Source organism: Rutidosis leptorrhynchoides, chromosome 11, assembly GCF_046630445.1.
Source record: "Rutidosis leptorrhynchoides isolate AG116_Rl617_1_P2 chromosome 11, CSIRO_AGI_Rlap_v1, whole genome shotgun sequence".
In the NCBI taxonomy this organism is placed as follows: Eukaryota; Viridiplantae; Streptophyta; class Magnoliopsida; order Asterales; family Asteraceae; genus Rutidosis; species Rutidosis leptorrhynchoides.
In genome coordinates, this window is record NC_092343.1 from 41,766,047 (window position 1) to 41,778,182 (window position 12,136).

Below are 12,136 nucleotides of genomic sequence, written 5' to 3' on the forward strand. Positions count from 1 at the left end.
AGACCTTATATACAGTAACAAATACAACATTGAGCCTAAGCGCATAATGTTACAATAAAACCTTTTTCATTTTTTTGTTCAAAGCCTTAAAGGGTTTCATTGGAATGTAAATAACAAAATTATATTAACGTCAAAGAGCAAAAGGAGTCGTAAAAGTAAAAGTAAAAGCAAATAAGCAAATACTCTGGAACTGTAAAATAATATGAAAAACAAACCAAAAAAATGAAGGATATTTAAAAAAAATAGCGCTCAGATGTGCCTTTTTATATTCGAATGCTATCGAACAATTGTGACGACCCAACATCACATCTAGCACAGATATCATCACAGCACTTATATAATGCACCAGCCGGGAATCGAACCTGGGTCTGTACCGTTGCAGGGTACTATTCTAACTTGTTGAAAAGTTGCTCATCTTATTTATTAAATAACTATATCTTTTTTTTTTTTTTTTTGAAAAGCAAGCAAATTATTATTAACGGAATATTAAAGTACAAGGCCCTATACATATCTATACAATTATGAAATGGAGAAACAAAACTTGTAGGATTTTATAGTAAACAAGAGTAGCCGACGAAGACCATTAACACTAAAGAGGGAATAGGAACTTGAAAAAATTCAAGCCGGGAAAGATAGGAAAACAGTGATGATCGAGCGCCTACAAAGTTAAACACAAGCTAACCCGATTAATCAAACCCTCGATAGTAGAAATAGACTTCGTGCGCTACAGAGGTGCAAGGAAGAGTGCATTAGCCGATCCCGACCCGTTGTGGAGGTTCCGCGACGAAGAAGGAAGGATTAATGAGCCATTGATGCCACTCGATTGTTTTCTTTGTTCGCGATCTTTTGGATATCCAACTGTAACTTTGTGTTTGTATCTCGGAGAGAATCGACGCGGGAGACCAGACTTTTTTAGAGAATACTTTTAAGTTTCTATGTTTCCACATTATGTAGCATGTAATCCATTTGGTTGCTTGCCATATCGTGGATCCGAAGTTGTTGCTAGCGAAGGCTTGGTTATTGATAATAACATCGTTGAGATTGGAGATTAGCGTGTTATCTTGAGCCCACCAATCAAGTACGAGTTTCCATATGAGGGCCGAATTAGGGCAAAGTCCGAGAATGTGTTCGGTGGTTTCTATGTCAACATCGCATAGGGGGCATAGAATGGAGTCGAGATCAATACCCCGTTTGTCTAATTCGAATCTAACCGGTATCTTATTTTGGAAGGCTCTCCATATGAAAATGTAGACCTTTTGGGGCAAGAGTTTGTTTCGAGGAATCGATGTGCTAAGAGCGTTACCACCAAACTTTAGAGTGTTTATCAAGTGTGCCAATGATTTGGTAGTATATGTTCCGGAAGGGTCGAGGGTGTATTTCCAAGAGTCGGGTTTATCTGAAAGTGCAATGGAAGATACTATGTTATTTAGTTCTGTAAGTTCGTTGAGGACTCGTCCAGTTGGAGGCCTTGTCCAACACCAATTACCCGATGAGGAACCGTTGATGTGTGTGATTCTTTCAGCGATTGATGCTTCTTTTTTGGTCTCAAGCCTGTATAATCTTGGAAAAAGAGTGCTAAAACATTCCGAACCAAACCAAATGTCATTCCAGAATTCAATGGTATCACCGCTTCCGAGACATTTTGTGATGGCAGGGGAGAATGAGGAGCCCGTGCTATCTGCGATGTTTCCTGCTTTGATGATTTCTTTCCAAACTGTGCGACCTGAAATGTTCCTGCAAGAAACGTTAGATCCCAACCCCCCGCCCTTCCCATAAATACTAGTAATAACTTTGACCCATAAAGCATTTTTTTCATTTTTAAATCGCCACCACCATTTACATAGTAGTGAGATATTTTTGCTGAAAAGAGAGCCAACATTTAAACCACCATTTTCATAAGGAAGAAGTATTAGATCTCATTTTATCCAGTTGATTTTATTTTCTGTTGATGAACCACCCCAAAAAAAATTTCGTCTTTTGGCTTCAAGGAGGGTAAGGATGGAGGACGGTGCGTGGATGAGAGAGAAGTAGTAAAGTGGTATGCTGCTTAGGATTGATTTAATGAGGGTAAGTCGGCCGCCAAAAGAGACGGATTTTGCCGCCCAATCGGATAGTCTTTTATCAAACTTTTCCACGATTGGTTGCCAAGAGGAAGGATGTGAAGTGGGAACACCGATGGGGAGGCCAAGATATGTGAAGGGAGTGGTACCGGAAGAACACCTAATATAATTCGCCATATCTTCAGATTCGTGAGGAGTAGTTCCGATACCATAAAGTTTACTTTTTCGGAAGTTGACTTTGAGTCCAGAGATTCTCTCGTAGCATTTGAGGAGCTTGGAAATATTTTTGGCATTTCTTTTACTCCATTCTCCGAAGAAAATAGTGTCGTCGGCGTACTGAAGGTGGGTAACAGTGACGTTGTCATTACCAACATTGATTCCTCGAAGGTGTCCATTAGTTAATGCCCGTTTGGTGAGAATGTTGAGACCTTCGGCGACGATGATGAAGAGAAAAGGCGAGATAGGGTCACCTTGACGTATACCTCTTTCGGGAGAGAATTCGTCGGTGGGAGAGCCATTGACAAGGATGGAAATAGATGATGAGGAAAGACAAGCACGGATGAAACTGATCCATTTAGGTCCAAATCCCATGCAGTGCATGGTGTTGAATAGGAAGTCCCACTCGATACAGTCGAAAGCTTTTTCGAAATCAACTTTGAAGATTAGGCCTTTACGTTTTTTACATTTAAGTTCGTCGATTATTTCGTTAGCAATTAGTACGCTGTCTAAGATGTTCCGACCTTTGAGGAACGCAGTCTGCTCAACCCCAATGACCTTGTGGATTTATTTAGAATGTAAACGAAGGCATATATTTTTTTCTTGGCGAATTAAAAAGTATAATCAGTAACATATACGAGTAATAATTTTTCCTTAAAAAAATACTTACTTCAACTATTTGTATTTTTTTAAGGGTAATTGGATTAACACAAAACCCTCTAGAAAGAAGCTAGCGGAGAAAGCACTTTATACATATTTAAACAACAAAAAACATATAAAAATTTATACGTAAGCTAAATTATTTCTTGTCCTCAGGACTTGGTTATAAAAGTTGGTAAAAGTTGATAATAAAAGAGAGACAAAATTTGATGTGGTTTGATAATTAATTAAAAACAGGAACACTTAAATATTTGGCAAAAGAAAAAATAATACGGAATAATTGATAAAACACACGTCTTTTATTGTATTTGTAGCTCATGTGGTACTTTGTGTTGTAGCACATGTGGTACCTGATCTGCCTCTCTTAGTGAGAGGTCAAGAGTTCGACTCTCGTGGGGTGCAACATTGCACACAAGGTTGTTCCTTTACCTTTGAATTCCGCCCATGGGTGTCTTCCGCACATAGCGTTGGGAAGACAGTGGGGGAGGAGATTTTACCGTTCATGCCCTCAGATTGGACTGAGTTTCTGCTATGCAGCAGTTGAGGGCGAGTTATGCAACTGTGAAATATGAACGCGTAAGTGGTTAAGTCTTTTGGATAATCTCGTACTGCTGTTAAAAAAAAATTAATAAAATAAGTAATAGCTAAACTTAGAAAGTGGCCATTAAAATGTTGAAAACATTATGAATTACCCGGTTAACACGAGTAAAAACACTATGAATAACCCAGTTAACATGAATAAAAACATTATGAATAGTTATCATTAACCTGATCCTGAAAGTTAAAAACTGTATAACTAAAGTTTGAGTAAAGGAATATTTTGGGAAGACAAAAGTTTTATTGGCTATATATTGTTGCATATCAATATAAGCATATTAATGAACTTACAGACTGCAATCTTATTTTTGTATGCTTCGCTCACACGTGTAAAATTAAAACAAAGTATTTTAGCAATTAGATAAATGACTATACCATAAACATGCACACTTAAATTATACCAACTACCATTTACTACCCCAAACATATTACTGTCATCTGTTGATCTTATTTACAAGTTTCATAAAATCTAAATAAAGAAAAAAAAAATGGACACGAAAACTTTCTAAAACCGAAAATTGACAGGTAAAGCAGATGGAAAAAAAAACACAAAATACCATCAAAGAACATATGCAGCATTTGAACAGAAGGCCTCAACCTATTTTCAACCTTTTTAACCTTTTTTTTTTCTACATTAAAACACAACAAACTAAAAACGAAGATAAAAATCTGTTTGAAGGGTAACTTTTCCAAGTAAAACTAGCAAAAAAGGTTCAGTTTCCTCCCTAAAGATCAGGTTCAGTTCCCTCACTAAAAGATCAGTTATATCTGGTATATTATCAACTAATATTATCCCGTTTTTCGGACAGCTCTTTTTTTATACACGTTCATCACGAAACTCAGGCTGATAGAGGGGGAAATTCATCTTCATTCTTCAAATGGAACGAATTCTCTCTGTTCCTGAACACCCACAAAAACAAGCGTAGATTAAACACCTATATACACAACACTTGAGAAAAAAACAGAAGTCGCAAGTCAAGTCAACCATATAAGCACTAAAAAATGGCTTGGTTCACACTATGGCAAGTAGCTAATGCATCAAGCGATTTAACATAAAATTCACCTCATTCGATTTAATCACAAATTTAAATAGCACAAGGCCCAGACTGTACTTCAACACAAAATCCAGCTCATTCGATTTAATCACAATTTTAAATTTGCATTGAAATAATATTGACTTCATCAATTTTTGTTTAACAGGCATGGTTGTAAAAGCCCTCGACTAGGCCGACTAGGCTCCTCCGGCTTGGCAAAGTTATCCGGTCAAAGTAGTCAAAAGTCGAATTTAGTTAGTCAAAGTCATATTTCAGCTGTCAAAATCAGTCAAAGTTTGTCAAATATACAGTCAAAGTCAAAGTTGGTCAACACCCAACTAGTCCCTGACTAGTCACCAACTAGCGACTTTACAACCTCGTTAACAAACATATTATGTTCAAGAATACTAAATAAAAAGTGTTTCGGGCCAACCATTCCCACCTCCAGAAGTCCAGACAGTGTTTATCTCTACCGGGTTATATAAAAAAAAGTTGGATGAAAAGGAATGGGTCAAAAGTTGAACCCAAATTGTACTCCGCATAAAACCTTAAAATAAAAAATTATATAAGAAGGCTACATATTACTGTACAAAATCAAAAGATCCTACTATTTATTAACAAAGAATTTATGAGGGCAAATGTATTTCTGGTTAAAAACTGATTTGTTTCTATTTAGAAATTATTAGTAATGATCTGTTACCAAACCCGTCAAACCTGCCCAATTTGCCACATATATGAACACACAAAAAAAAATGAATTACCTTCCCTGTTTTGGGCCATTTGCATCTACTTTCAGACTTTGCACGTTCGATGGAGGTGCGTCATTAGTAACCAGGTTCTCAGGCATAGACCGAAAAGATCCAAATTCAAGTTTCCTTGGTTGGTTCAGAATACGATTAGTAGTTGAGTTAAGATGACTAGGGTGGTGGTTAGGTTGGTTGGATAAATTGGTATTAACATGAACTTGCTTTGGAGACCACTCTTGTAGAGCATGGCTACCATTGTTAACTTCAACAACCATTTTTGGTTCACCAAAACCACCACGAGGTGCTCGCTGGTTATGATTAGCAATTTTCGGTTCCCGGCCCCTTCCTCTTCCCCTTGTAGGGACAGGTCGATCTTTGCATGTACCACAGCTCTATAACAAAAAATAAAATAAATATAATTATATATTATTGATCAGATTAATGACATTAAGTGATAAGTGTGACCCTTTGATTTCGATGTAAAGCAAGGTTGCAAGACTCGCTACTCGGGGATTACTAGGTTGGGACTTTGGAGGGATTAAATGGCAATTCAAGGATTAATCAACAATTCGGGGATTAGTTGGATTGGACTTTTTATACATTTAAACTATAAATTTCAAAATAATATGTGTATATATAGATGAAAACCATAAACATAAACTTAAACATCAACATAATTGTCTATATACAAGAATATAATCGTTCATTTGTTCAAGAACTCTTAGATTCTAGTTTAAAGACAATTTAAAATGTTGACCAATTATGAGTTTGCCCGAATTTGACCAACAAATCCAATTTTGACCCACTAACCGACATTGACCGATTAATAAATGTGTGAAAGAACATACCGTAACAGGAATATATGGCCCGATGCCCCGAACAGCAACAGTACCCGGGTTGAAGTTAGCACCATTGAGATACGTGGGGTGTCTCATTGATACAACATTGGCGGCATTAAATTGACATCCAGAACTCGGCTGAAAGCCCACCGCCGAAGATGAATAAGAGGCTGGGTCCCACGAGTTGTTATTTGGATAAGGTGAAGTAGGAGGACTAGGGTTAGCCCGAATGACAGTTGTAGTCAACGCATAACCATGGCAACCTTGACCATACAACAGATTCCTTATATGAGCATCATAGTCACCCGTAAGATCGCAATACGGGTTCAAGATCTCGGTTTCTCCAATACTATCGTTCTCTTTAGCATCAAATGATAAAATATCAGAAGAATTGTCATTAGTTTCCTTATTAATACATACGCAAATCGTATCTCCATCCACGAGTTCACAACGTCCTGTTTCCATCCACAGCTCAAGGTCCGTTTTCTCGTCCGGTTCCAAACATCCGTTAGATGAAGGGGCATTATTGTCATTTTTCAAACTCCCGTTGTTCACTTCTGTTGAGATCACGGTGTCTGTATCATTCATGTAGTCATCAAAATCACTGTTTGAGAATCTTGAATACATGTCATCCTCGTAATAGGGTTCACTATGGGACGAAATGGATAGAGTACCAAACCCGTTAACACTGAATGTTAAGTGTTTATCAGGTCCGTTTTTAGGTCTATGTCTCTGCAAGGTGTTTTTGAAGAAATTCTTGATTTCATCCCCAATATTACTGCTTGGTAGTTGCAGAATTTTACCAAGCCTGCGGGCCCCATATCTAAATGCACTCCGTATCCGGTAATAATTTCCTACAAAGGTACAAAATATAAAATTTAAGATGAAAAAATAAGTTATATATATATAAGTTATGTATCATACCCAACTACCCAAGTTAAATCCCCATGATCTACAACTTTGGAGTCTTATCATACAAAAAAATAATTAAAAAAAGTAATATAGAATGTTTACCTCGATTAACACTTCGTCCAAGATTGTTGTTTTCTTTCAACGGATCAACAATGTTGAGATTCTTTAGAGTAAAACCTCGTGGATCTGGCTCAACGCCCTTTGAAGGCACTATGAACATATCCATACAGTTTTTCCGAAATTCGGTACCGAGTAATACATCTGGTCCTGAGGGTTCAACTGAAACAAAAGGCAAGAAAAATTAACATCAACAAAAAAATTATATAATTAAATTTTCTACAGACTAAATAAGTTATAAATTGTGCAGGTTGGGCCGGATGGGTCAGGGGTCAAAATAGGTAAACTAATTGATCAGGTAGAACTGACATGCCAACACTGATTTACTATTAAAAGATAAACTTTATAATTGGAGAAGAAATAAATGTGATCTACATAGTTTACTCATGTGACATTCATGAGTCATTAGACCTGCACGAAACTTGGTAATATAAACTGACCCAGATGTACATGGTTTGACTTTAGGCATATACGAATTGAACCTATCAATTTTCCCCTATACACATTTATATATTTCTTACCGGCTAAGTTAGCCATAGAAGATTTAAAAACCGGACCATCCAAACTGATGCAATAGTTATCCCAATCAAATTTGGCATAATAATCCAAGAATCTGTAAAGAACCTACAATGAAATAACAGATCATTAGTGGAAATAAGAATATGCATCTTTGATTACAAATATGGTTTCATATGTGAAGTCTAAAGAGTTATTACCTCCAATGGGCCGTTCAAAGAAGCATAGAAGACATGGAAGATGTATAAAACTAGGGTCTCCAAAGCATAAGTAGATATTAAACCATGATGAGCACCAAGTATACGGCTTTCGTAATAACACCATGCTTTTACCAGAATAATACTGCGCTTGAAAAGATGATCCTTGCCCGCAAGGCGATCAACCTTTAAAGAATGTATAAATCAAGTATAATACAGATTAAATATAATGATGATAATTAAACAACAAGAAGCAATGTGTAGATTCTAAACATTAGCTTTGTTACGGTAGTGGTTCATCTGAATAAAAAATATTTTTGGTAGCATATAAGTTAATCAAATATGCATACACTGAATGATGTTGGAATAAAATTTCACCTAATGGCTAAATATTATACCTGTTCAAGAAAACACAGTGTGCAAAGTCCACCCAACTGATTAAATGATATATCGATGACGATATCTTGAACCAGGCATTTCACGAGCTTTACCTGCCACATCAAACTTAACATTAAATGGTATCCAGGAAATTAGGTTGGTAAACTCTGTGTTCAGACATTTCACATAAAAAGTGACAGTTTCAATTCCCTTTAAACAGTTTCATTAGACTTATGTTCTATTTTAAACGGGTCATACGGGCGAAGTAAGAAGGTGTGTCGGTAAGACAAAGCAACGATCATGTTAAAAACCACCCAAAGTGTATTTAATGCATACGTCAAAACAACTATATAGTCAATGTAGTTATATACTTAGCAAATCATACTTAACATGAAAATGCAATTTTAATATAGCAGACATGGTCTAACCCGTTTTGACATTACAGATATTATGGTTGGACCCGTCATTATTCAAATTTAACAGGATATATACCATACTTTTTTAAAATTAAAAACAAAGAATAAACCAGTTGAGTCACGAGGATGACCTCAGCATCAATGAATTGAGTATCCTTTATTTCAAATTCAGTATTTCCATTCCGCTCTTCTTCCTGAAAAACACGAAGAACTTCACGAGGTAGATTCTCATTCAAGTTAGGAGTACTAAGGACCGTCAGATCAATGTCTCCGTCGGGGAGATAAGTCTTCAGTGGCACCGAGCCATATGGGAACACCTACAATGTGCACAAGCAAACGTTAGAACAAAATTTCCCCAATAAATGACTTTCTATTTGTCACAATAATTAATTCATAATAATGAACATGGCACGGCAATTATGTCATATAATGAGTTAAACCCTACAAATACAGAATTACCGAAATACCCCTTACAGCCAATTCAGGATAAAAATAAAACCCGAGTAGGTTAACTAAAAAAGAACTCGAGGTCAAAAATCTAGGACATGAATAGCATCCATTAAAGATCTCATACCAAAGCCAATTTCTTGGATATATTCCCAACTTTGAATATGATCCATAAAAGAGCGACCAACTTTTAATATGATTCATAAAAGAGCACAGTTAATGCACCAAAGGTTAGTGTAGTATAACGTGGATTGATAGTTATTATTGATTAAGTAGGTAAGTATGTTGTATTAAGCAGTTTTGGAATAGATTAGTGAAATAGGTAGTCAGTAAAATGCCTTTTTAGGATGATATATATCTTTATATGTATATTTAGAGCGGTAGATATGATGCTGTAGATAAACATAAACATGTTTTTTTTTCTTTTTCTACTTCTACTTAAATATATATGCCTCTTCATACTATTGTTATCTGTTTTACAGCTATGCATAATGCATTATATACATCGTTAGGCTCGTATTGCATATTCAGGTATGTATCGTTTTTTATTTTCATACTTATATCTATATCTAGCCCTCGACCCTCGAGTAGGGGAAGAAAGATTTTTTCTATCGTAGGGAGAAATTGTTTATTGTATAACCAATTGAAGAATTCTTACAACTAACTCAATAATCAGCTTTCTTTGTAAGCCTTACAACATCAAAATTATAAAACTTGTAAACGAACACTAAAAACGATCTTAACTAAATCGCAAATCCGAACATTCCCTATTTTACTACCTCACACATTTCCAGCAACAAACTAAAATAAACTTACAAGAGAATAACAAAAATAGTGATTCAAACATGAAACAAAGTTGCAGAAACTAACATAAGTAGGATTCTTATACATATCAATATCAATCATCATGAAAGCATATATATATTATCTATAAACTGAAACACAGAACAATATTTACACATGCAAAGAACAAGGCAAAAATAGTTGAATCAAAGAAGTATATTAACCTCTAATCGAAGTTTATATCTAATGAGCTTCTGCACAGATTCAATAACATCTTTCCTTTTCTCCTCAGAATCCAAAGTAGGATGTATACAATTCAACACTTCCCGGGCCTGTTCTTCAGCTAAGGCCCACGCCTCAACCCGAATCGAATTCGGATCCGGATTGTTCAATGAAGCAGCAAACGACGGCAAATACGGGCGATCGTCATCCATACCAAGATCGCCCATTCAATCAAACAACAATCAAGCAGATATAGAAATTAATCGAATATGACTATATGTATACGTATAGTAACGCAAAAACCCTAGGAAAAATCACTCACTAACGCCAAAAATGAAACGAACTAGGGTTTGAGATGATGAATTGAACACATGATTGTATAATTGAAGCTGTAGTTGGACGAGAAAAAGGTAAATCAGGGGAAATGTTTATTAGGGTTTATGAAATTAGGATACATGTATAAAACTGTGTATCTAACGAGGTGTGTGTGTGTATATATGTTTATCTATCTATAGAGACTAAATACAGACGGTTACCCCCTCGTTTTGTTCCTTTTTCGTCAGTTTCTCTGATACGGATGTATATACAGATGGTGTGTATGTATAGGTTCTGCATCTACTCCGTAATATTTTATTTATTTTAGATTTAATATATTTATTATTAATATTTATTTTTATTTATTTAAATTTAAATTTAATAATTATTATGGATGGATATGGATTTGTGTAAGGAGTACGAGACGCGACGCGGTGGGGAGGATGACTTTGGGACAATTAGCAAACAGCAGGTGGGTCCTTTTCTGATTCTTTTTTAACAAATGTAAATGGAATGTAATACTCACTATAAGTTTTTTTTTTTTATATTTTCTATACTAAATACTAAATTAAATATGTTTTTGAGTAAACAAGAAAACTCTATAAACGAGCACATTGATTCTATCATAGAAGGTAAAACCTCGGGTAATCAAGACCCCCGAGCGCGAGACCTGGTACCTGGTGAATTGCGCATTACGCGCACCCTTTAGTCACACTCCTTTTTTGAACAATTTGGCATAGCCAAGATTGATCCCGGGTGGTGTGTTTCATTGGGCAACGCGGGTGACCACTCAGGCAAGCCTGCATGATTACTAAATTAAATATTAATAAGGCTCGTGTGGGCGCTCAGTCGAGGGATGGCAATGGATGTCCGATCCATCGGATATCCATCCGATCCGATCCATTTAGATGGATATGGATTATCTAAACGGATGATAAATGGATATGGATATGGATATAGATGATGTGAAAAATTAGTGGATCAAGTATGAATAACAGTTAATCATCTATGGATATATCCATTTACCACCCGAAATACATATACACATATAAATATATACATGTTTACTTAAATATATGCATATATATTTAGATATCCTTATATATGTACTCTATAAACTATTAAAATGTTATCGAAAATATAGATTATGAAGATAAAACTATGTGAATAGTATTAAATTCATATATTTTATATATATTACACATCTTTGTTAAAAATATGTTGATGATTACATATCATAACAGAAATATTTTTAGAAAAACTTTGGATCCAACGGATACCCGATAAACCGCTTAATCCAACGGATATGGATATGGATTGATGAATTATATTTAAATGGATATGGATATGGATTTTAAAAATTAAATGGATATGGATATGGATATACGCGCACCCGATCCATATTCGATCCATTGCCATCCCTAGCGCTCACCTTTTCTTCTTCTTACAGGCCCGGAAATTTGCTTATGATGACTAGCTTATATTGCTAGCGTTTAGACTTGGATGGTCGATCATGAGTTCTATGAATTAAAGGCATTTTTAAGTTGATAATAAATGAACAAACCCCCTGGTTAGGGACAAATCTTCCCTATCTTTTACTAAACTGTGGGAGCTACACTTTGAATGATTTGGCGATTCAGGAATTGTTCGTTACATAACGACAAGTCTTTGAAAAAATGTT

At 35.7% G+C, this 12,136-nt stretch overlaps 1 protein-coding gene and 1 non-coding gene across 2 annotated transcripts; both read right to left on the reverse strand.

Moving 5' to 3' along the window:
- Positions 1–245: 245 nt before the first annotated feature.
- Positions 246–333, reverse strand: LOC139879318 (small nucleolar RNA snoR114). The gene has a single exon (XR_011770165.1). It is a non-coding gene; the product is annotated as a small nucleolar RNA snoR114 (small nucleolar RNA).
- Positions 334–4,071: 3,738 nt separating this feature from the next.
- Positions 4,072–10,739, reverse strand: LOC139876363 (uncharacterized). Its single transcript, XM_071863670.1, has 9 exons — positions 10,143–10,739; positions 8,820–9,005; positions 8,293–8,385; positions 7,898–8,080; positions 7,703–7,805; positions 7,167–7,343; positions 6,162–7,006; positions 5,329–5,705; positions 4,072–4,433 (listed from the first exon to the last, which is right to left on the reverse strand). The coding sequence occupies exons 1-9, from the start codon at positions 10,365–10,367 to the stop codon at positions 4,373–4,375; spliced, it is 2,250 nt and encodes a 749-aa protein (XP_071719771.1). The 5' UTR covers positions 10,368–10,739; the 3' UTR covers positions 4,072–4,372.
- Between the last annotated feature and the right edge of the window lie 1,397 nt (positions 10,740–12,136).